Genomic DNA, 24,282 nt, shown 5'->3' with positions numbered 1-24,282 from the left:
TGTTCTCAGGGGTCTGAACTATAACCTAAAAGGTCTTTGAATTTGTGGAGTAAATTGTGAATAATTTGAATTTGTGGAGTAAAACATGTTTAGTTTTTAAATTTTATATTTTTCCCAGCACTTCAGGCTAATAGCAGTAGATAGCTAAAAGAATTTCCATCTCGGTCAAACTAAACTGGTTTGTTTTCACTGGCATAGGAAACACAGACAGAACTAGTGATGTTCATCCTTCTGCGACTGGCAGAGGATGTGGTGACTTTTCAAACACTACCTCCCCAGAGAAGGAGGGACATACAGCAAACACTAACCCAGAACATGGAAAAGATCTTCAGCTTTCTGCTTAATACCCTTCAACAGAATGTGAACAAATATCGGCGAATGGTAAGAGGAATCCTCTTTCTAGAGATACAGCAAATGAAAAAGTCCTGCTTAGGAGATGGGGAAACATTTATGGGTACAGTCTCTATAGATGGATAAGAAAAGCAAAATAAGCCTTCTAAGGCAAAATAAAGTGGCTAGTAGATGTCTAAGCCAAAGTGGTTTAGTGGATATATTTCTTAATTTGGATTTTGGAGGACCTGGGTTTGAATTCTACCTCAGATACTTAGTAGCTATATAGCCTTTAGGAAGTTACTTAACTTTTCTGGGACTCAGTTTCTTAATTTATAAATTAAAGAGGTTGAAATCAATGACCTTGAGGTCCTTGCCAACTCTAAAGATATGATTTTATGAATTGGAAATTATTTTTTTTAATTTAGTACCCAAACTACAAGAGTGATAGAAAAGGATCCATTACCTTTTCACTAATGAATGCCAGATTTTGCTATGAAGATAAAGGTTTATTCCACCAACCATTAAGTACCTATTTACATGCAAAGACATAATACTATGAATTAGACATTTAATATTTGGTTCACATTTGATATTTACAAAATCCACCTTTTAACAGTGAGAAGCAGTATGTTTATCAAATTGGTGTCTCATTAATCCTGGTCTTTCGGTTGCTTTGATTCCTTTCCAGAAATACAAAAACTGTTGAGCTCATTATTAGTCTTTGTTAAAGCATTGCCTGGCATTGCTATTTGTTTGTCCTGCTGAGACTTCAACTGTGCAGAGAGGGGCAAGTCCAATATTGTCTTCTGATTAATCTCCATAAGGGATTTCAATGAGAAGAGAAATTTTGATTCCCCAGTTTCTAGAACTCAAAAGCATTCCATAGAGGAGAATTTTAGTTATTTTCTATAGCATTCTGAAACTGATGCTATTTGACTGATGCTATTAGCCATTTGACTAAGTATAAGGGTATAAGGTAAGGATGGAAAAAGGAATAAGCATTTAGTTAATTTTATTTCATTTATTTTTCACATATACATGTAGAAAAATTATAAGGTAATATAAAGGTTTTACAGGAAAAAATCAGAAAAAAAAATTTTAAACCTCTTGAGAATAAAAAAAAAAGTCTTTTTTCTATTTTCTTAGACTTAGCCCACTGCTAGACTGTAAATGGTGGGATTTGTTGACTGAATACTCCTTGGGTACTAGCTACCTTACTAAGAAAGTGTAGGTTATGATGATTTTTTGCTATAAAATTGAACTAGTAGTACTATAGCATACTGATTATAGGCTTATTTTGCTCCTAGGGTTTTTGTTATAGCCTGGGAAATATAATTGGATAGTTGTGGCTTAGTGGATATTTTTCAATTGATAATGGAATCCTTTTGACTGGATAAATTTGTAAACCACAAAAAAGAGAAAGTATTTCAGCTCTACAAGTGTCTCTTAAGAGTTGTCTGGAAGTTACTCTTATTCACAGTGGTGTTCTACTATGATAACATCGTGTTGGGAGGAGGATTTTGGAGATGAATTTGGTATTAAATCAAGTACTTTTTAGTCCTTACTATCTCTGAACCAATACTTGGTATTGATTCTAAGGCAGAAAAGGGCTAAACAATAGAGATATTCTGATTTGCCCATAATCACACAGCTAAGAAATGTCTCAAATCAGATTTGAACCCAGGACCCCTTGACTCTAGATCTGGTGCTTTATCAACTGTGCTACCTAGCTGCCCCTTCAAGTATTTATTAAATGCTTATTATGTACCAGGCACTAGACTAAGTGCTGGAAATAAAGATACAAATAGAAAGAAAGGTAGTCTCTGCCTTCAAAGAGCTTTCATTCTAATGAGGCAAGAGTATACAGAAAAGGAAGTTGAAAAGGTACAGGGAGAAGAAGATTGTAGAGGAAGTCCTAAGTGGTGCTTGGAGAGAAATGAGACTTGACTATCCTAGCCACTTTACTTAAGAGAGCCATCCAGTCAGAGAGAGGCTACAGGCACAAAGGGTACTTTCCAGAGTGTGAATTCCAAGGTCAGATGGAAAATTAGGTAAGATATAGAAATTTCTGACCACAGCCATCCTATAAATAGTGCAGAACTATTTAGTTTTAAATGTGCATAGCTCTTGGTTTTGCTTTTCAAACAGAAGAAAATTAAAAATATATCCTTCAAAGGTAAACTGCTTCACTATCCAACTTCAATGTCATTGTTCAGCTTTTGTGCTTTTCAGAAATTCTAAGGTTGTGGTTACTTCTTTTTGGATTTACCTTTTCCAAAATTACAGTATCTAGTCTTATGGTTGAGCAAGGCTGGTAGGTGATAGAATAGGCATCCTATACAATAAGAGGGAGAAGCATTAGAGTAAAGTGGATGAATGTCTGGGCTTTTTTTTTTTCCCCAAAAAGATCTGGGTTCTAATCTGACCTCAGACATTGTTGTTCAACCCTGGATAAGTTGCTTAATATTAGTTTTCTCATTTGAGTAGGTTGGACTTGATGACCTATAGGATCTCTTCCAGCTCTAAATATGTGTAGTATTTCTGTGGCTTCTATTTTAATTTCTTAATCATCTACAGCTTTTATTTAAATGTTGTGCCCCAGCAATTCCAACATTCCTTCTATATATACCTTTGAAACATTGCAGTTCACTCAAACTTTGTTCCCACTTCCAGCTTTTGAAATTTTTTAAATATTGGAGAATAGTGCTTAGTACTTGGCACACAGTAGCTCTGTTTAATAAATGTTGATTGATTGATTGATTGATTGAGCATCAATTATGAGATAGATATTGTCATTCTTTTTCTTGCCCTGGTCCAAAAGAGACATGAAGATGGTGGAAATAAAAGAAATATAGCCAGGGACAACTTTGGGGCAGTACTTTGATCTCATCCATCACATTATCACCCTCCTAGTTTTCACTCAGTATCAATATTATAGTGAAAGGAACATATTTCTCATTACATTCCTGCTTCATTAAAATAATTGTTGATGAAAGGTTTTGAAAGGGTTCTTACTAAAAAAAGATAGAAATCATCTGACATGGAATTTTCCCTGTTCTAAGGAGCCAAAACCTCCTTAATATCATGTCCTCTCTCTTCCATTGTTCCAATTTTTGATTAAAGTGGCCCCTTTGCCAAAGCCAAGCCTTTGATCCACTTAAGTTGTCCTATCCTTTCTTATAATCTTGAATCTCTCCTTGTCTGATGCCTACATGTTTAGGGAGAGGTCCTCCAACTTAAAAAAAAAAAAGCCTTCCTTTCCTTTGAGCTTTGGTTACATATATTTACCTCCATAAACCTTAAAAAAAATATATGGCTATACAGATCGTTTGCACTTCCTTATCTGGGATTCATTTCTCTTTCCCTTGCAGTCTGACTTCAGCCTCCAACATTCAAATGGAACTGCTTTCTCCAAAACTATCCATCTCTTAATTGCTAAATCTAATAGACTTTTCTCAGTCTTCATTTTTTTTAATATCTGCAGCTTTTAACACTATTGATGATTGCCCTTTTTAGGAGAATGTCCTGTTTTTTTGACATGATTATTTCCTGATTCTTCTCCTTCTCTGATCTCATATGAATCATCCGATTTCCTATCCCTTTATTAGAAGTATTCTCTAATTAAGTCATGGGTCCTGTTTTCTCCACCAACTTTTAGTGCTTTTGTCAACTTTCATCTATGCAGACAAATCCCAGATCTCTATATCTGGGTCTAATCTCTTTTGATTTTTAGTTCCCTGTTACTTGCTTTATGTTGTGCTTCTCTACTACAGGTATCTCTCCTAAACCCAAATTTAACATATCTGAAACAGAATTCATTTTCTTCTCTCTCCCTCCAACTCAGCTTACATGTCCTTCAAATTTGTTTCTGCTAACAGCATCTTGATCCCTCTAATCACTCAGGTGTACAACCTTTTACCTCCTTAACCACTCAGTTGTCAGGTTGCATCAGTTCTACTGTCACAACATCTCCCCTTCCATTCTTCTACTCAAATGACCTATAGCTAACTCAGGACTTCACCTATTATCTTGCCTGGACCTTAGTAACTGGCCTCTTAATTGGACTTTTAGTCTCCAGGCTTTCTTCTCAATCCATTTTCCACACAGCTGTCCAAGAAGTGTTCAGAAAATCTTTCCCCACTTAAAAATATTAAGTGACTTCTAGAATAAAATAAAAATCCCTCAGTTTGCTATTTAAAACACTTCATAATCTGATTCCAAACCACCTTTCTGTTTAATAGATAATTCTGATAATTCTTTTTAAATGTTTGTTCATTTGGGTCTTTTACTTCCTTTGATTTGTTTGGGTTTAGACCTAGTATTGTAATTACTGGGCCAAAAAATATGCACAGTTTAATAGATTTATGGGTATAGTTCCAATTTCTAGCCCACCTTTTTCTGTGCTGATTGGAGAGTTCATCTCCTCCTGACCCCAATTTATGTAATGCATTCCCTTACCTAACCCTTTTAAGATCCCCAACTGCCTTCAGCTTTAAGTTAATTTGTTAGCATCCACCTTTTTTTCTTAAGCTATTACTTTCTGTCCTATAATCAGTATTATATATTGATTCTAAGGCAGAAGAACAGTAAAGGCTAGGCAGTGAGGGTTAAATAACTTGAAAAGGATCACACAGCTAGGAAGTGTCAGAGACCAGATTTGAACCCAAGACCTTCTTTGTCTAGGCCTGGCTCTGTATGTACTGGACCACCTAGCTACCACCCCGCATCTTCCCTTTGTTACATTTTTATTTTTTTATCTTGAACTTGAACAAACATAAAATGATCCATCTCCATTATGTTGTAAAGCAGAAGAAGACAATTGTATGTGGAATTTTGAGTCTTATGGCTGCTTCTCCTATTCCTTTTGAAAAACTTAAAAACAAAAACGTTTGTAACAAAATTACATAGTCAAGCATAACGAATTCCCTCTTTGGTCATATCAAAAAATTTATGTCTTGTTCAGCTTCTGAGTACATCCTATTTCTGTCTAGATACTATTTACTTTTCCAAAACTCCTACTTCTTGGTGCTCACATAAATCATCTTGAAATTGCTTCCTATTTTCTTTTTTATATTGTTCAGTAATATTGAGTACAGGGGCTATTTTTCATTTCTGTTTTTGTATCCCATAGCCAAATGAATAATTTTCATATTTATATGTTTAATGAATGCTATGGTTGTATTTGGTTACAGAGTTAGAACTGCTCATTTTTTTTACAATTATAGAACATTTCGTTGAAAAAAATCCCAATGAAATAGAATTTATCCTTCTGTAACAAAAAATTTAAAACTCAGTTTTTTCTCAAATTGTGAACAATATTGATTTCTGTATACTTACTGAATATATTTTAGAAGTGAACATAATCTTGCCTATTTTTGCTTCCAGTTGTCTCCAAGAGATTCTCTAACTTCTTAGAGGGGTATTATATTGGAGGGTGAGCAATAAAATTTAAATAGATTTTAAACCTCTTTAACCAAGATGCATCTTGGCCTTTTGGTTTGGGGAAATGGGGAAGTGTCTTATACAATCATTTGCTCTGATGACCTATATATTTATTCTCTTTTTTCTTCTCCAGAAAACAGATGCTTCCCAGGAGCCAAAGGTAAGCAGTATAAAGTTCAAGGAATCAGCTTAGAGACCTCACAAAAAACTCTTTAGTATTTGCATTTATAGGTAATATTTAGAAGGTTCTAGATAATGGAGGCCATGGTTTCTACAGTGTCTTTGGCCATTGTGTTATGTAGTAATTTGGCCGTTTTTTCAGAAATAAGTCACACATCTCTGCATCTTTAGTCTGAGATAAAAGTATGTCGTTTGGGATTTGCTGAGAAAACAGATTTGTTGGCAAAAACTGTCAGTCAATAGTAATTTATAGACTAAAGTCTTATAACAGCCACTATTTGAGAAGTGACTGTACTTGAACAAGAAACTTCAAAGTTTCCTACCATGTGGCTGCTATAACTACTACAAATGCAAAGAATCATCTTTTTCAAGTAAAATTGGAAATAACTGGTCTGCTGTAGCTAGCTTGTCTACAATCCTTCAATATAGGTAATGTTAATTAAGCATCCATCTATTCTGTGTGAGGAAGTCACTGTGCTACAAAGATGAAAAACAGTCCCAAAGAGCTTATAGCCAAATATTCTATATGTGTATTTATAATGAGTTCACAATAAGATATAGTGTTGTAAAGACAAAGGAAAACTTGAGATAAAATGCTCTGGAATATAGTGAGGGGAAAAGAACACTTTTAGCTGAGAGGTACCATTACAACTACGTATTTATCCACCCATATAGGCCCAGGCTAACTGCAGGGTTGGGGTAGCAGCACTCAACACCCTGGCAGGCTACATTGACTGGGTGACCATGAACCACATTACAGCTGAAAACTGCAAACTATTGGAGATGCTGTGCTTGCTTCTGAATGAACCTGAACTTCAAGTAGGAGCAGCTGAATGTCTCCTAATTGCAGTCAGCAGGAAGGTATGTTGTTTCCTAGTTAACAAATGTTTCTTAGGTATTTCCTGTGTGCTGGGACTGTAGTGATAAAATAAAGTAGGCTTTGCCTTCAAGGAGCTTAAAGCAAACTAATAGGTCACCTAAGGTATGTATATAAATATATAAAGAATAATAATTCTAATATGATCATTTCAGAGTAGCTTAGAACTAAATTGTATGAGAGATTCAAGTAGATTGAAATCTTTTTTTTAACTAGGGGATGAAGATATAGAGAGAATTAAGGGGGAAATGTCAACTAAGCTCAGTCTTAAAATAAGGGAAAGGTTTCAGCAGAAGGACATAAGGGAAATTGAGGATAGAAAAACGTATGTCTGCTCTAGCCATGCAAAGGTAAGGACAAAAGGACATTCAAAAACATTTGGTTAGAATGGAGAGTGCAAGAAAAGAGAGAGCAGTGAGAGAGAAGGATGGAAAAGCAGATTGTAGAGGGCTATGAATAGCCAGGCCATGTAGTTTGAACTTGATCTAATAAGACCTCATAACTCTGTAGGAAGCAACTAAGTATTCTTCAACAATAGAATGAAGTAATAAATAAGATCTATTCCTTAGAAAGGATAGAATATAAAAGTAGGTTAGAATAGGAGAGATTGGAAACAATATGACCACTTAGTTCTTTACCATTAATCCAGGCCAGAAGTGATAAAGGCTTGAATTAAGGTGTTAACAATGGGAGTGGAAAAGGGTGAAAAGGTAAAAATAGAGAATGGATGTGGAAAGATAGTTGGAGAATAAAGACAAGATAAGATGCAGAGGAACATTCTATCATGTTTTCCCCAAATATCCACTCCCATCCCTGAGTACATCTCAGTGAGGCTTAGAAAATGCACCATTCTGAGGTTCAAATCTGGTCTCAGACACTTCCTAGCTGTGTGACCCTGAGCAAGTCACTTAAACCCCATTGCCTAGCCCTTACCACTCTTTTGCCTTAGAGCCAATACATAGTATTGTCTCCAAGATGGAAAGGTAAGGGTTTTAAAAAAAAAATGCACCATTCTGGAAAGAATTTATATTAGAAGTTTTACCTCTAGACTCCTCCAGGAATCCACAGAAGGGGCCCATTCTTTTCTCTCAGTTATTTGGAGACCCAAAGACAAGCTGGATAGGTTGAGGGTGGAATGGTGGAGCACCTCCTAGCAGCATCCAGCTATTGGAGTGGTTAATAGGATTCCAACTAGAGAGAGAATCTTCAGTATTCCAAGAAGGTTCAACGCAACACTAGTGGCCTACCTTGGGAAAAAGAAGACATCCAGTCCAAGTTGTCCTTGATCTTATAGTTGAAGCCCAATATGGGGTAATTCCCCTGAACCCAGCAACAAAGGGTAAGGATCCAGTCAGAAGCTACAGTAGAAGGGGGCCCTTCCCCCAAACAGGATAGCAAGGTGGATGAGATGGGTAAATTATGAAATATTTGGAATATCATCAGAAAATACCTTGGTTTGAAATACCCAGGGATAAACCCTGAAAAGTAAAGCTGCCTCAAATTCCAGGTAAAACCCTTAGAGGAAAAAAGTACCCTGGCCATAGGGACCACAGGAGTTCCTGGAAGATATGAAAAACTTCAATAAAAAGGATGGCAAGGACACTTTAGAATAGATTGCGAGGGGACAGCTGGGTGGCTCAGTGGATTGAGAGTCAGGCCTAGAGGTCCTGGGTTCAAATCTGACTTCAGACACTTCCTAGCTGCGTGACCCTGGGCAGGTAATTTAACCCCCATTGCCTAGCCCTTACCACTCCTTTGCCTTAGAACCAATACTGAGTATTGATTCTAAGAAGGAAGGTAAGAGTTTAAAAAAAAATAGATGGCAAAAAATCTCGCTAAAGAACTGACTATCCTGAAATTTAGAGTGGGACAGACAGGATACAACTCAATGAGACAACAAGAAATAATTGAAGCAAAGTTTTAGAACTCAAGAAAATTACCAGATTATCTGAAAACCATCATCAGAAAAAAAAAGTCTGTATACCATATTTCAAGAAATTACAATTGAAAACAGCTCAGAACTCTTAAGAACTAGAGAGCAAAGTGAAAATAGAAAGAATATATGAATCAGATGAAAACTCCAAGGAATGTCATAGCCAAAATGAGAGCTTCCAGGTCAAAGAAAGAATAGAAGCAGCCAAAAGTATTCAAATGACAACATGCCACAATAAAGATCACATCAGGTTTTACCAGCTACCACTGTAAACAATGAAAGGGCTTAGAATACAATATTCCAAAAGGCAAGTGATAAAGATTTACAACCAAGAATAAACCTATTCAGTAAAAGTAAGTGTAATGCTATAAGGGAGGAAATAAGTCTTTAATGGAATGAAGGATTTCCAAATATTCCTGATAAAAAGACTTGAACTGAGTCAAGAGGAACTAAAAAGGTATATATGCATAGGAAAAGAAAAATGGTAGGCTAGAGATGATTTTGTTTTTAGGGGAAGACAAAAATGAAAATATAAGGAACTATCCTGGGAAAGAAATGAAGAAGGGAAGAAAAATCACTTGCATAACAGAGATGAAAAAAAATTAAAAGTTTTGTGGTCATGGAAGAATAAAAGAATGGAGGCAATAGGCATCCTAGCAGTTTTATTTTTATCTGACCCAAACAAAGGAAAATAGATAACAGTTACAAACCCTTCCATACACACACATATTTCAGTATAGAAATGCATTAAACTTAAAGGGGAATTAAGAGGGGACAGGGAGAAGAGATGAATGGAGAAAGGATCTAAAGGAAGAGTTAAGATAGGTAAGGAAATTGTTCAAAACAAAACAATTTGAATATTGGAGGGGAAAATATGAAGGTAGGGGATTAAAAGAAAATGAAGAAAGTAAAAATCTGGCATCAGGTGAGGCTAGGAGTGAAAACCGCTATTTCAACATAAAGAGAAGGTAAGAACAAAGCCGATAGGGTGGAAGAGATACACAATGGTCATTTGTGAATGGGACACCTGTAAAATGAAAGAAGATAGCATGGTTTAAAAAGCAGAATCTAACAATGTTTACAGAAAACATGAAGAACAAGTCTTGCATATAGTTAAAATGAGGGACTGGAGCGAAAATCCATTATACTTCCAACTAAATTCAAAAAAGCAAGAGTAACAATCATGAGTTCACATAAGGCTACAGGAAAAATTATTTTAAAAAGATAAATGGGGAAATTACATTGATGTTTAAGGTGTAAAAGATAAATTAGTACCAATACTTGGTATAGATGCATCTAATAACATAGTATCTAAACACTAAAGGAAACAATTTATACTCACTTCAGGAGTACATGATATCTTTATAGAAATTGACCGCCTTTTGAGACATAAATACCTCACCAAAAATCTTTAAAAGAAAGAGAACTTTAACAATTGCTGAAATGAGAAAATTAGCAGAACGTATTTTGCTGAATTATTTGCTAACAAAAACTGATAACTTAGAGAAAATAGATGAAAATTTGGAAAAAAATATAAAATGTCGCTTATGAACATTGACAATTGTTCCCAAATGGAAATAAAATAGTAAGTAGACTGCAACAGTAAATTAGATGGGCAGCAGTGTGACTCAGTGGATAGAAAGACAGGAAGTCCTGGGTTCAACTCTACCCTTAGACATTTCCTAGCTATGTAACCCTGGGCAAGTCAGCCTCAAATGCCTAACCCACTCTTCTGCCTTGGAAATGATAGTATTGATTCTCAGATAAGGGAAAGGGGAGGGGAGTTGTTCTCAGATAAGGGAAAGGGGAGGGGAGTTGTTCTTGTTTTTAAACAAGGAATTGGAAAGATTCCCATCTGAACCACTATCAGCAGGTTGGTTTTATACCAGGAATGTAGGATTGATTCAGTATAAAAAAGACCACAAAAAATAATAAACCATAGCAATTATACAACTAATAAAGACTTAGGATTACTTCAATAGATGCTGAAAGAGCTTTTGACAACATTTGACATTGTCTTCTATCAAAAAGTAGAAACTACAGGAATAAACAGACCTTTCCTTAATGCAATAACTAATTCTCTAAATCTAAGAGCAAACATAAGAGAGAAATGTTAGGGATTTTTCCAGTAAAATCAGCAAGGATTTCTAGCAAGGATGTGCTAGAAATGATAGTTATTAGCAATAAAATGGGAAAAAAGAAAATTGAGAGACTATGTATACAGGTAACAAACTCTGCTTTTTGCAAATATGATAAATAATTTAGAAAATCTTAAAATTAACCAAAAATTAATTGAAACAACAAACATGCATGAATTATGAGCATTCCTTTGTGTAACCAAGAAAACTCAGCAGGAAGAATTAAAAAGTAAAATTCCACTTAAAATAACTACCAAACTTTTAGAGTATTTAGAGTATGTAACCAGGAATTACATTAATCATTCTAGAAAACATTTTGCAGAAATGAAGACCTAAATAATTGGAGATGCATTATTTGTTCATGAGAAAGTCAATAAAATAAAGATGATACTATAACCTATATTAACTTGGTTTCTCAATGCTGTGCCAATTAAACTATGAAAGGAATACTTGGTAGAACTAGAAAAAAATCATAGTGAAATGTATATAAAAGAATAAAAGATCAAAAATTTCAAGGGGTAATAATGGAGAGGAAAAAGTCAGAAGGAAAAAGGGAAGAGGGCTACCAGTACTGTATTTCTAACTACAACAAAGCTATAGTCATTAAAACAGTGTGGTGTTCGGTTTAAAAAAAAAATAGAGAGGTAGATCAGTGGAACAGATTAGATACAAATCATACAAAAGCACAATAGCAGAGTGTTTGTTCAACTTAAAGACCCTAGTTATTGAGGAAAGGACTTACTGATTAACAAAATCTATTGGAGAAGCTAGATAGCAATTTGACAAAAATGAGTTTTAGATCAACATCTCATAAATCAAAATAAGCTTTAGATGAATTCATGACCTAGATATAAAAGACCTTATCATAAATAGATTAGTAGGGGGCAGCTGGGTAGCTCAGTGGATTGAGAGCCAGGCCTGTTCAAATCTGGCCTTAGACACTTGCCAGCTGTGTGACCCCTGGGCAAGTCACTTTAACCCCCATTGCCCAGCCCTTACCACTCTTCTGCTTTGGAACCATACACAGTATTGATTCCAAGATGGAAGGTAAGGGCCTTAAAAAATTAATTAATTAATTGAATAGATTAGTAGAAGCAAGGAAAATCAGTTAGAGGAAGGGTGATAGGATCACACACATACACACAAAATTTTGAGAGGCAACTAGGTAGCAAAACACTAGAGGCTTCAAATCCTATTTGTGACCTTGGGAAAGTCATTTAATTCTAATTATCTATTCCTTGCCACTCTTCTGTCTTAGAACTGATTCTAAGACAGAAGGTAAAGATTATAAATTTTTAAAGAACAAACTCAAATTTTTCTAAAACAAATTTAATGTAGCAAAAATTAGAAGGAAAACAACTAAAAACAAATCTTTTGCCATAGGTTTCTCCAAGATATATATTAGGAACTGATTCATCTTCATAAAACTTAAGAATTTCTTCCTAGTCCATTAATGATCAAAGGATATGAACAGGCAGTTTTCAAAGAAAGAAATTCAAATTTTCAACCACCATATGAAAGAATTCTGTGTCACTGGAGAAATGGACATTAAAGCAACTTTGAAGTTCCACCTCACTCTCTAGCAAACATGAAAAAAGAGAAATATGACATGCTGACAACACTATGGTGCACTAGTACATTGTTGGTGGAGCTTTGAATTGTGAATTGATCCATCTGTTCTGAAAAGCAGTTTAGAACTCTTCATGTTCCTAACTTGGGTTTAGGTCTGAATAAGAGCCAAGTATTGAAGGACTCTGCCATATCAGCCAGCTGGAACGCTCTACTACCTCAGCAGTAGGATCATAGGTTCCCTATTGGTCTGGGATTCCAGCCCTGATTATTATTCTCCATACTGGACTAGTTACTGGAAGTGATAACCTGCTGTGTCTCTGTTGTGGCAGCACATCCAAGGCATAGATGCACATTGAGCTAGGCTTTGAGGATTTTTTTCTCATTTTGAATTAGCTCAGTGTTTGAGAGGCAGGTAATGGGAAGGATATTAGAAAAAATACAAAGAATATTTGTGCCAAGATACTCTAGCTTTCAATATAATTTACCACAGTGTACTTGGTACTCCTTCAAGTATTTCAGACTTCACTGATTTAAGATGGGAGCACTATTGCTCTTACTGTTTGCAGAATGAATGGAGATGAAGATCATGAGAATACAATGTTAGAGAAAGCACCAGTCCAAATCCTAATTGGGAAGTCCAGAAAAAGTCCTGAGAAGACATTTGTCCAGCTCATCTCAACATAAGAAGAATGAGAAGTCTGCAGACTATTGGGGACAGGGTTAGGTCAAAAGTTATTTTTTGGTAGAGAACTCTAGCATCCAGGGAGAGCTTGTCAGTTCTAGATCATAGACCCAGAGGTAGCTTTAATCAGGAATGTTTGAAAGACTTCTATTTCCAAAATTTTAGAATCCTTTGAGCTTAGTTCAAAATTGTTCTCTAGGAAGGTTGGATCTGATTGTAAGTCCACCAATAATCAGGCTCAAACACAGTTTAACAGCTACCACTATAAAACAATGGAGAATTTGGAATATATTCCAGAAGGCAAAGAACACATGGGCTTTTTCAGTCAAGAATCACCCAGCAAAACTAAACATAATGCTTCAAGGGGGAAATGGATTTTTAATAAAATAGAAGTCTTCCAAGCATTCCTGCTAAAAAGAATGGCATTGCATGGAAATGTTGAAGTTCCAAAAGTCAGCATGAACGATCAGTAAGAGATTAAACAAAAATAAACTGCTTACATTCAGATATGGAGAGGTGGTACATGGTGGTACCTATCATCCTCTCAGTTTAAAGAGGGTGTCCAAGTAGACAGATCCAGAGTGGATCTGTCTGTTATGTATTGATGGTCTATTTTTTAAAATGAAGAGGAAGGAAATAGAAGCTTAAGTAAAAATGTATTTAAGATGTATAAACACCTATAAAACAAGAAGGAAAGAGGGAGACGGAGCAGTTGACACTTGAATTTCCCTCTTATCTGAACTAGTCAAAGGAAAGAATAGTACACGTGCAGATACAGAATTGAGTACAGAAATACATTTCACTCAACAGGGAAATAGGAAGGAAAAGAAAAAAATAAGAAGAGAAAAGGTAGATTAAGGTAGAGATTAATCCTAAACAAAACAAACTAAGGATGTGCAAAATATTTATAGCTCTTTTTGAGATGGGCAAAAATGAGATTGCAGGGAAGTAACCATAAATTGTGGAATAGATATGTAATGCAATGCTATTGTGCAGAACAGTTATCAGTGTAATGAGTAAGCAATATTTAATAATGAAGCATGCTAGAGTTAAAAGATTCAGAATGCTAAATGAGACTTTTTTTGGAAATAGCCGATAAGGAAATTCATTTTCATTGATTAAATATGTTTATCATGTTGTAGTTTGGAGTTTTTTCCCCTTTCTTGTTGGGGACAAGAAGAGGAAAATAGACTTTCTGATTTGAAAGGGAGGGTAAATGGAGAAGTGGCTACAGTAAATGTAAACTTTGTATTTCCCTAGACATTAGGCTAGAGGAGACCAGAGCTGTACCAAATATGTTTGTTACATAGTTCTCCAGGCAAGCTTTAGCCTAACTAAACCTGTTCAGATGATAGTTAGTTGCCTTTCTCCTATATGGAAGTCCATTGTTGGAATGTATATACACTTTCCAGACCACACTCTACTTATTTTTCAGTAGAGCAGCTCTGAATCTTGAAATTTCACTGCTGTGCAGTGCTAAATTTATTAGATAATAAAATTATTAGATATTAAATGAAGTTAATACTGTGGTTAATACTATCATGGGGACCTTAATGGCATCCATCTTTAATGCTAGTTATGATGATCTTCTAGTTCTCCTGCTTAGTATGTAGGGCTTAGAGCATAAATCTTAAATTTTTTAACCAAATTTGCCATCAACAATAGTTAATCCTGTTAACATCTGAGAAGCCATTTAACAGTTTGTTTTTGTGCAGTGAACATACACTGAAAATACTAAATAACAGTATATTGAGGGTCTTGATAAAAGGAGTAAATGGTATATTTTGACCTACGTTTCACTTGATTTTGTCTAGGGTAGGTTGGAAGACCGGAAGCCCTTAATGATCTTGTTTGGAGATGTTGCCATGCATTATATACTCTCTGCTGCTCAGTAAGTATCTTCTCTTTGGGATACTGCATATCTGAATCCTTTCTTCTCCCCTCAAATACTATCAGCTCATTTCTTATAGACAGTATTCTGGGTGAGAAAACAAAATAGTCCTAGTAATCAAAGGATTGTCTTCAGTAACTTTTTTTCTGCCCAATGTAATCCTGATTTTTATGTATGTGTTACATGTTACTCTTAAATGAGATAAGTATTCTTATGACTTACACTTCCTGTGCCATCTATTTAGTTAGCATTTGCTACAGGGAACCAGCTGGGGGATGGAGTGGGCCTTAATATTGTAACAGTTAAATTAGTCTCTTGTAAAAAAAGTATTATATTTTATAAGTTTTATTAAGATTATTAGAAATCAAGGATACAAAATAATAAACCCACGTGCCTAGGACTGATTAGCCCATTCACATCTTCCTCACTACATCTTGCCATGTCCGAGTAGAGGAAGAAAGAGCCCCTCAGACAGCTTTCCTTCAATTGGTCACATGGGTGAGTGATAAGGACTGACTCCCCTTTCCCTTTGGCTCCCAGGCCAAACCCTTGAGCTCCTTCCTCTGGCTTAGCCTGGGCCAGAGCAGTTGAGCTAACTCCCTTCCTTCTCTCTTTCCCTCTCTTAATTTCTTCCTCCTGTTGTAATTAAATCACCATAAAACTCCATTCTGACTTGAGTTGTTTCATTTAGGATTTTATAAGTAAAATCCTTGGCGACCAATAATTATTATATTCAGTCTCAACCCCTAAATTTAACCCTTACAATATAGATTAAATTACTGATTGAGCACCCTTTTTTTTTTAACCTGGTTCTCTCCTGAATTTTTGAGGGTTCAGTTTCAGAAGGATCCATAAAGTAAAAGAACATATAAATGCATGGAAAGCTTACAATAGGGCCTCTTTGGCTAAACATTTTATTCCTTTTTTTTTTTTAAGTCATGCATAATAGTAGTAGATAATGTTAACTAGGCTTGGGTTTTTTGTTGGGGATGGTGTTGACACATTTATCATGTCAGTGTTCTGCCTGATTTTTTGTTTCTGTGGTCTGCATAGCACTTACACTGAGATCTCATCTCAAATTATGGCTCTTCAGGACTATTTGCCTGGTCCAATTATTTTCTAGCTTTATGAAATTTTTGGAGAATTAAAGATCTTTTAGATCTACATGGTTTCATAGAATGCCACTTTAAATTACTTAACCCACTTCCGAGTGTGCTATGAGGTGGGATATCTTTTTTTTATAATGAATATAGCTTAACTGGGTTTCAGCTAATATATTTTCCATGAATTTGATATTTCAAAGTTGCTTAGTAGAAAACTTTAGCTAGATTCATCAAGAATGTCTTAATCAGTAGTTAATACTGAAAAGTCAGATTTCATAAGGGCCCTGTTCTTCATTCTAATCTGTTTTAAGCCAATAGAGAACAGCAATTGTCCAGTAATTTTTATGTGACATAATAGGTTTGAATTTCACTTTAGTGTGTCAGTTATGTTAAGTACCTGTTACATTCAGAACCTTATAGTAGAACTCTGTTGGGGGTGTTTAAAAAAAAAAGAAAACATCGATCCTCTCCTTGAAAAGCTCAGTTTTCTTGGGAAGAATAAAAACATTAAAAAGCTGAAGAATGTTTACAATATATTATATAATAATCGCATTTATTTGGTGCCTACTTTGTGCCATGCAGTGTGCCAAGCTCTTCAAAAATATTAACTCGGGACAGCTGGATGGCTCAGTGGATTGAGAGCCAAAGCCCAGAGATGGGAGGTCCTGGGTTCAAATCTGGCCTCAGATACTTCCTAGCTGTGTGACCCTGAGCAAGTCATTTGACCCCTATTACCTAGCCCTTACCACTCTTCTGCCTTAGAACCAATTCACAGTATTGATTCTAAGATGGAAGGTAAGGGTTTAAATATATATTAACTCATTTGATTCTCACATCAACTCTAGGAGTCAGGTGCTATTATTTTCCCCATATTACAGTTGAGGAAACTCTGAGACAAACAAGTTAAGTGACTCACCCAAGGTCATACAGCTTAGTGTGTCTGAGTTAGAACTTTAATTCAAGCCTTCTGACTCCAGCCCCTGTGCTCTATCCATTGTAAGTGCTTCAGTAAGAATATGAAAAGAATCAAAGGATTCAAAGGAACCTTCAAGGCTTCTCTCTGTAAGATAGTATAAGTTAAGTTCTTGCATAAGGAAAGGAAAGGAAAGGAAAGGAAAGGAAAGGAAAGGAAAGGAAAGGAAAGGAAAGGAAAGGAAAGGAAAGGAAAGGAAAGGAAAGGAAAGGAAAGGAAAGGAAAGGAAAGGAAAGGAAAGATGTAAATAGTCAGGGCAAAGAATTTGTCTTCTTTTCACAACTCCGCAGTATTAATGCCTCAGAATCTTGGAGTATATTGATCTGAAACCTGCCACTCTCCAGTTTTCATCCATTGCTCCTATTTTTACACTCTAAGGTCAAGAATAAATTTTGATTCTTCTTCTAAGGGATAGCCCATCTGATTAGTAAACTAAAAAGATTATTCCCCTAGTCCAGAAGCAACATCTCTAGTTCATTCAACTGATCTTCAGATAGCATGGCCTCCAATGCCCTTTACATCTTGTTATCCTTTCTCTGAACTTTCTTTAGATTGCTAATATCCTTTCCACAAAATGCAGCAATGACAATAGTTATTCAGATGTCTTCTGATGAGAGCAGAAGGCAAGAGCAGTATAACCTGCCCTGTTCTGGACCCTCTTTTGTTAAATATAATCAGAAAAGAAACCTGGGGTTACATTATGTCAGTATACCTGGATTCCCTCCAGAATAAATCAAAAGATCAGGGCTTGGGTTTTTCACAATTCATGTGGCCATTGTTAAGTCTTATGTGGCTTAAAAAAACAAACATCAGCACCAGTTAGATGATATCCTTTTAGCATCTGTTGGTAGTATGAAATGTACAGAGAGAGAATTTTATTGTTTCTCCCAAAGATGTCTTTTGAGTCTCATCTTGTTGCCATCCAGTATTTTTTGTAAGTGTAACTATTGTTTATAGATCCATGACCCAAATTATCAGTTTCAAATGAAAAATAGCCAGAATTTCATGGCTGTCAAAGCTAGAGAATATGATACTTGGATTTGTCTTGAGAATTTTGGTTATATTTAGCAACATTGCATATTTCTTTTTCTTTCAACATTTTTATCTTTACTTTTAATATAACTCATAGAAGGAGGCAGAAGAAATGGCCACTCTTGTTTATGTTGTTTAAAGAAGAACCCTGTGACCTAACCATTTAGTCTTTCCAGTCTTAGACCCTCTTTGCTGTTCTCTCTTATAGGACTGCTGATGGTGGAGGCCTGGTAGAAAAACACTATGTTTTCTTGAAGAGACTTTGTCAGGTCTTGTGTGCTTTAGGCAGCCAGCTATGTGCTTTGCTGGTAAGCATTCTGCAAGGACCATTGAAGTCTGAAGTACTTGCCAATCTTTGAGCATTCAATGATGCCCTCAGGGAAGGGGACTGAGAAATTATTTCCTTTGATTTATATAAGTCGTTCTAGTCATTAATCTGAACTTGATATGGGAAGATTGTCTTACAAACTGTTAAATATTTTGAGTGGAATAGGATTCAAGTTTAGGATTTCTTTTAACTAGCAGGTTGCTAATGAACAGATACTATACACACTAAATATTAAATGAAGGTAAAGTTGGTATTCTTCAAGATTGTAGAAACACAAAAAAATCCTTTTTCCTTTTAAAGCACCAGTTCACTATAGTATATTATTCCTTTTTTTCTGATGTGTGAATATTCTTTAAGTTAAGTGGTTTTGTTACTTGTTAACCTGGAAATAAAAGTAATAGATTGAGCAAGTGAATAAAACTCCTTTTGTGGGAAATAAAGAATCGAGGACTCTATTAATTTGTACTTTCTGCATTTTTGTTCTAACTCAGAAGAGGCAAAGATAGTTTACCTTTTGATTAATCATAAGGAATGAACTGCTGAGTGGTATAATTGTATGCTAAGAATTAGAGATGAGAATGAACCAAACTTGGAAAATTAAGTCCAATACCAATCATAGCTTTTGACTGTAGAATTGGTTTCTGAATGAAGCTGTTTGCCCCATTAATGTTGCCTTTCCCTGGCTCTTTAAATATCTTTTCAGAATTTGAAACTGCATTTGTTGTGATTTTTTTTTCGGCTGTCAGAAGCCTTTAAAATGATATTTTCCTAACAGGGAAATGATTATGATGTTGAAACACCACCAAACCTTGGAAAATACTTGGAGTCTTTTCTGGCTTTTACAACCCATCCAAGTCAGGTAAATAATACGATGAAGAAAGAGGATACATTAGGAAACAAGACTTTAGTTCTTAATATCGATTATATTTAGACTCTTTGGTTCAGGGTAAATTATTATTGACTGTATTTTGTAATTTAAGCAGCTACACTTTCATATTTAAAATTAGATTACCTCTCAATATATGAAGTACTCAGTAAGGTATGCTATGTACTGGACATAGTCAGGAAAACCTAACTCACTCCAACAAACACATCCTGTGTGATCACAGATGAGTCAGTTCTTAAATTTTCTCAACTGTAGAATGGCAATAATAATAACTATAAAATCTTCTTTAGGGTTGTTTGAGACTCAAATGTAACTAAGCATTTGGAAAACCTTAAAAGTCCATATCAATGTCAACTATTATCACTATAATTATTCTCCTCTCAAGGATCAGCTAAATTGCCTCATCATAAAGTCTAGAGCCTTCCTTAGAAGCCAAAAATGAGTCTCTTAATTAAACTTTTTTAATATGTAGAGGAGTAAAAGTGTATACATAACCACATATAGATTCTAGATCCTCTTAAATATATAGGTCTTTTGTTTGTTTTTTCCTTCAGTTTCTGCGGTCATCAACTCAGATCACTTGGGGAGCCCTCTTCCGGCATGAAATTCTATCCCGGGATCCTCTGCTTTTAGGAATGATCCCCAAATATCTCCGTGCTTCTATGACTAACTTGGTGAAGGTATGGAATAGGAGATGAATATGTTGATTATAGAAAAATAGCCATAAAGATACAATATTTTTCACTGGCACAAATTAAGAACCAAAATAACTTCCCTAGACAATAACATCTTCCTAGTTCCTCCTGGAGAGTCCCATCTGCCAATCTCTTTAGTGGCACTATAGATTCTCTTGCAAAGATTACTTTCTCTGCTTCAATGGACAAGTATTCAACATGTCTCCTCTGGAATTATTAGTCAGAAATACTTAGCAATTGATTGCTCCTGGACTCAACCTGATAAAGAACTAATGAAGGGACTTTTCCTTTCAAGGAACTGACCTACAGAAATTTTCTGTGGAGAAAGATTTCTGTAGAGAATCCCCTTTGTTCAAAAAGCCATACTTGTCAGATTTAAGGTTTGTTTGTTTGTTTGTTTTAAACCCTTACCTTCTGTCTTAGAATCAATACTCAGTATTGGTTCTAAGGCAGAAGAGTGGTCAGGGCTAGGCAATGGAGATTAAGTGACTTGCCCAGGGTCACACAGCTAGGAAGTGTCTGAGGTCAGATTTGAACCCAGGACCTCCCATTTCTGGGCCTGACTCTCAATCTACTGAGCCACCCAGCTGTCCCAGGATTTAAGGTCTTTTGAGGAGCCTTCAAGACGTCTTAAGGGAAATACACATATACATATTCCTGTGTTTATTCCTTAAAGTAGCTTGGTATTTGCTATGGAATATGTTCCTAGACCCTTCTTTGTATCATTCAAATTAACCCTTAATCCCAGCATATTATAGGCAAAGATACTAAACAGGTTATTGTCTAGGATTCTCCCTAATGAACTAGGAAAAGAATGTTTCTATTTCAGACTTTAGATCTTGAAATGATCTATAGACTTGGGAGATAGAAAGGTTGTTGGATATTGACGACTATACGTCTTCCCACATTGACAATTTTAACATTAGATTTCACTTCCTTAATTTAAAAACTAGCATTTTTCAGGGCTTTTCTCCCCTAACATTTTTCTATGACCCAGAGGGAAAAGCCAAAATTCACAATGTCTATTTTCATCCCCTACCCCTGGGTTGGTATCTCTTTCAGATTGGCTTTCCTTCTAAAACAGATAGCGCTAGCTGTGAATATTCTCAATTTGACTTTGACAGTGACGAGGACTTCAATGCCTTCTTCAACTGTAAGTGATTTTGGAATATCTTCCTTTTATGAGCCTTGGGATATTTATTTTTTTATGTTATGTCACACTTTAAGACCTTGGGGCTCTTTATCAGGAAGATCTCTAAATTCTCAACACAGCTTTCTGGAGCCCTAGATTTCACACTGTTTAAGTGTGCTCAGAGTGCTCTTTTCCAATATATCCTTTCTCATTTACTTTACTCTCATGTAGTTAAAGTATTTTCTTATAGATGATATTTGTGGTACTATTCAATGTCTAGTTCCTTTTTCAAAAGCAAAGGAAAGCCTCTTATCATTTTTTAACATAGACCAATCCTAGGCCTCCTATAGTCTTTCGCCTTTCTCGCTCCAATAAAAGTAAGGAACTGATATTATTCTGCCACTTAGAGAACCCAGCTGCTAGTGTTTGGGGATTCATTAATTCACTCAGCAAATAGACAGTCTTATGTACAAAGCACTTCATCTGTCAAATACAAATCTTACCTCTTCCTGGGATCAGGTCTTGATTTCTCTCCTATTCTATAGCATTCCGAGCTCAGCAGGGAGAGGTGATAAGGATGGCCTGTCGCCTAGATCCCAAGACTGGTTTTCAGATGGCTGGGGAGTGGTTGAAGTACCAGCTTTCAACACCTGTGGATACTGGACCAATGAACTGTAAGTCTGATTTTAAATAATAGGGTTGTGGGGTTTTTTTTTCTTTTTAAGTTACTAAATATTAATGATGGAGTGAGAGGGAAAATGGAAGGCTAGAACTATTTTTTCTAGATTACCACTAAAGTTTCATATCAAGCTCTTAAGTAGTTTTAATGGAATGTTAAGATATTTTACATGCTAAATGTTAAAATACTTTTAAGTATTTTAATACTTTTAAGGGTTATTCCTTTCTATCTGCCCATCAGAGTTGGCTGGAGTTTTTTACATTGAAACTTGAATCTAGTTGAGAGAGAAAAAAATAGGATTGAAAACAGAAAAATCATAATACCCTTAATATCTTAACTTAATATCTTAAAGGAGTATTTAATGGTAATAAAGATAACTGACAGTTGTATGTTGTTTTAGTAGGTATTTTTTGATTGATTGCATGTCTAAAGTTGCAAGTTGCTTTATGCATTTTCTCACTTAAAGGATAATTCTGCCAATATGCCCAAATCTTCCCTTTTATAAAGTAATTGAATCACCATGAAATATTAAATTTATTTAAATTGGAAGTTTGATATTGAAATGCTCAGTAGAACCAGCTAGTAATATGTTACTCTACATTGATTGGTCACTGTCTAACCAGAGCTCCTGCTAAGACTTAGCTTTTGTAATCTTCCAAGTAGTATCTAAGTAGTAAAGAGGCAAAATCCAAACACTATTAATAAGTTTTTATTACAAATAGGTGAGAATGGGACAAAAGCATGTGGATGAGTTCCTGCAAATCCATCTCTATTGGAAAAGATTTGGAATTATGTTAAGTCCCAAATGTTGGATTAATCAGCTGCTTGTGTAACATATAAGCATTCAGTAAACATGTATTAAAATTATAGGTCAGACACTACCAGAAGAAAGGAAATCTATCATACTGAGTTTCTTTATCTGTAAAGTAGATTTAGATTAGATCACAATTGTAGCTCCCTGCTTTTATTAAAATTAGATAATTCATTGCCCTATTCTCTTTGTACAGCTAGGACTGGAGAAGGCCTTTGTTCAATCTTCTCTCCCTCTTTTGTACAATGGGATGCCATGACCTTCTTTTCAGAAAGTGTGATTAACCAGATGTTTCGAACATTAGATAAAGAAGTAAGTAGTTTGTCTCTATTGGTTGCATGACTTTAGAATTATTATAAGGGGCTTCTGGGTGGCTCAGTGGATAGAAAGTCAGGCCTAGAAAGAGGAGGTCCTGGCTTCAAATTTGACCACAGATACTTCCTAGCTGTGTGACCCTGGGCAAGTCACTTAACCCCCATTGCTTGCCCTTTCCCACTCTTCTGCCTTAGAACCAATACACAGTATTGCTTCTACGACAGAAGATGAGGATTTTTGGTTTTTTGTTTTTTTAAGAATTATTATAAACTTTCTGTAGAAAAAGAGGGTTGGTTACCTAATCTTTATAGCAGGGAGACAACCTAGTCCTTGCCGATGGAGCACAAGCTCTGGCAGGTCTTACCAAGTTGGAAAGCCTTCCAGCACAAGCCCAGTGATGAACCATTTGTTTTTTGAGGGCTAGTCTAGTCAGTTTTAGACAAGTTTATTGCCAGTTTGGCTACTGATAATTAGCTACTTTGCAGCTCTTAAAGGACCTTCAAGTCAGTTATAGAAGAACTATATACTGCATTGACAGAAGCAGTATTCATTGCTAACAGTAATGACAGATTAATTGAAACATTGGAAATTACACAGTAAAGGTTGTATTTGACTTGTAAGTAGTTGTTTTTCTTTAGATGGATAAAAGGAGAAAATTTTGGAAAAACTAGAAACATACTTGCATATAATATATTGTAATTGTTGCTCTTAATAAGTGCCTTGACTGCCTTGGCAGAATGAATCTTATAAAGTATCTTCATCTTTGGGTAGCCTCTTAAATCCAGAGTTTTATCTGCTATTTCAGAAATTTTATTTTATCACTTTGTTTAATCTTTTGGTAATTAATCACTTTAATCAGAAAATTAAACAAATAAGTGAATCTATGAGAAGAATTAGCTCTTAGAAGAAGATGATCATATGAAATTTTGAAGAAAAATGAAAGAAATGTCAGAAAAACACCTGAATTTCATTCTTTTTTTGGTACTTGTAAATTGTTATTATTAGAAAACCATCATACTTAGAAATATAGAATCATGCTTTATAGGTAGACATCCAAAGAATTAAATATTTGGTGGATAGATCTAGCAACTTGTGGCACTGAATTTCTAAAAACCCTCTTTTAATCAAATTATGTCAAAGTATATGCAAGTAAAAATAAACATGTGGTAGGCCTGAATGATGAAAGGACAGGGTCCTACTATAGCGCTCTCATCTATATCTTTCACCAAATATTTTTTTCCTTTCTTTCTACCTCCTACCCCAGAACTCCCATTATGTAG

The 24,282-nt window shown here is 35.4% G+C and overlaps 2 protein-coding genes across 5 annotated transcripts in view; one reads left to right on the top strand and one right to left on the bottom strand.

The window, feature by feature from the left end:
- Positions 1 to 24,282, top strand: part of XPO5 (exportin 5) — a 55,560-nt gene that overhangs the window by 4,365 nt on the left and 26,913 nt on the right. The window contains exons 5-14 of the mRNA XM_001365895.5: positions 199 to 381; positions 5,909 to 5,935; positions 6,631 to 6,816; positions 14,972 to 15,048; positions 18,365 to 18,464; positions 19,260 to 19,343; positions 19,925 to 20,050; positions 21,128 to 21,218; positions 21,743 to 21,871; positions 22,884 to 22,999. Of these exons, the coding sequence (XP_001365932.1) occupies positions 199 to 381; positions 5,909 to 5,935; positions 6,631 to 6,816; positions 14,972 to 15,048; positions 18,365 to 18,464; positions 19,260 to 19,343; positions 19,925 to 20,050; positions 21,128 to 21,218; positions 21,743 to 21,871; positions 22,884 to 22,999 (1,119 nt within the window). The remainder of the gene's footprint in view (positions 1 to 198; positions 382 to 5,908; positions 5,936 to 6,630; positions 6,817 to 14,971; positions 15,049 to 18,364; positions 18,465 to 19,259; positions 19,344 to 19,924; positions 20,051 to 21,127; positions 21,219 to 21,742; positions 21,872 to 22,883; positions 23,000 to 24,282) is intronic.
- POLH (DNA polymerase eta) overlaps positions 1 to 24,282 on the bottom strand; it is a 96,828-nt gene that overhangs the window by 60,340 nt on the left and 12,206 nt on the right. Inside the window, exon 2 of one of the 4 annotated variants that reach the window (XM_007483975.3) lies at positions 14,951 to 15,135. The exons of 1 other annotated variant lie outside the window; for it this stretch is intronic. The gene's annotated coding sequence lies outside the window, so the exon portion shown is untranslated. Of the gene's footprint in view, positions 1 to 796; positions 844 to 14,950; positions 15,136 to 21,700; positions 21,838 to 24,282 lie in introns of those variants that run through there. 2 more of the 4 variants (XM_007483974.2, XM_016431084.2) reach the window with 2 other exon arrangements.

The sequence above is a fragment of the Monodelphis domestica genome, chromosome 2 (assembly GCF_027887165.1).
Source record: "Monodelphis domestica isolate mMonDom1 chromosome 2, mMonDom1.pri, whole genome shotgun sequence".
Lineage (NCBI taxonomy): Eukaryota > Metazoa > Chordata > Mammalia > Didelphimorphia > Didelphidae > Monodelphis > Monodelphis domestica.
This window is presented reverse-complemented; position numbering and strand designations above follow the sequence as displayed.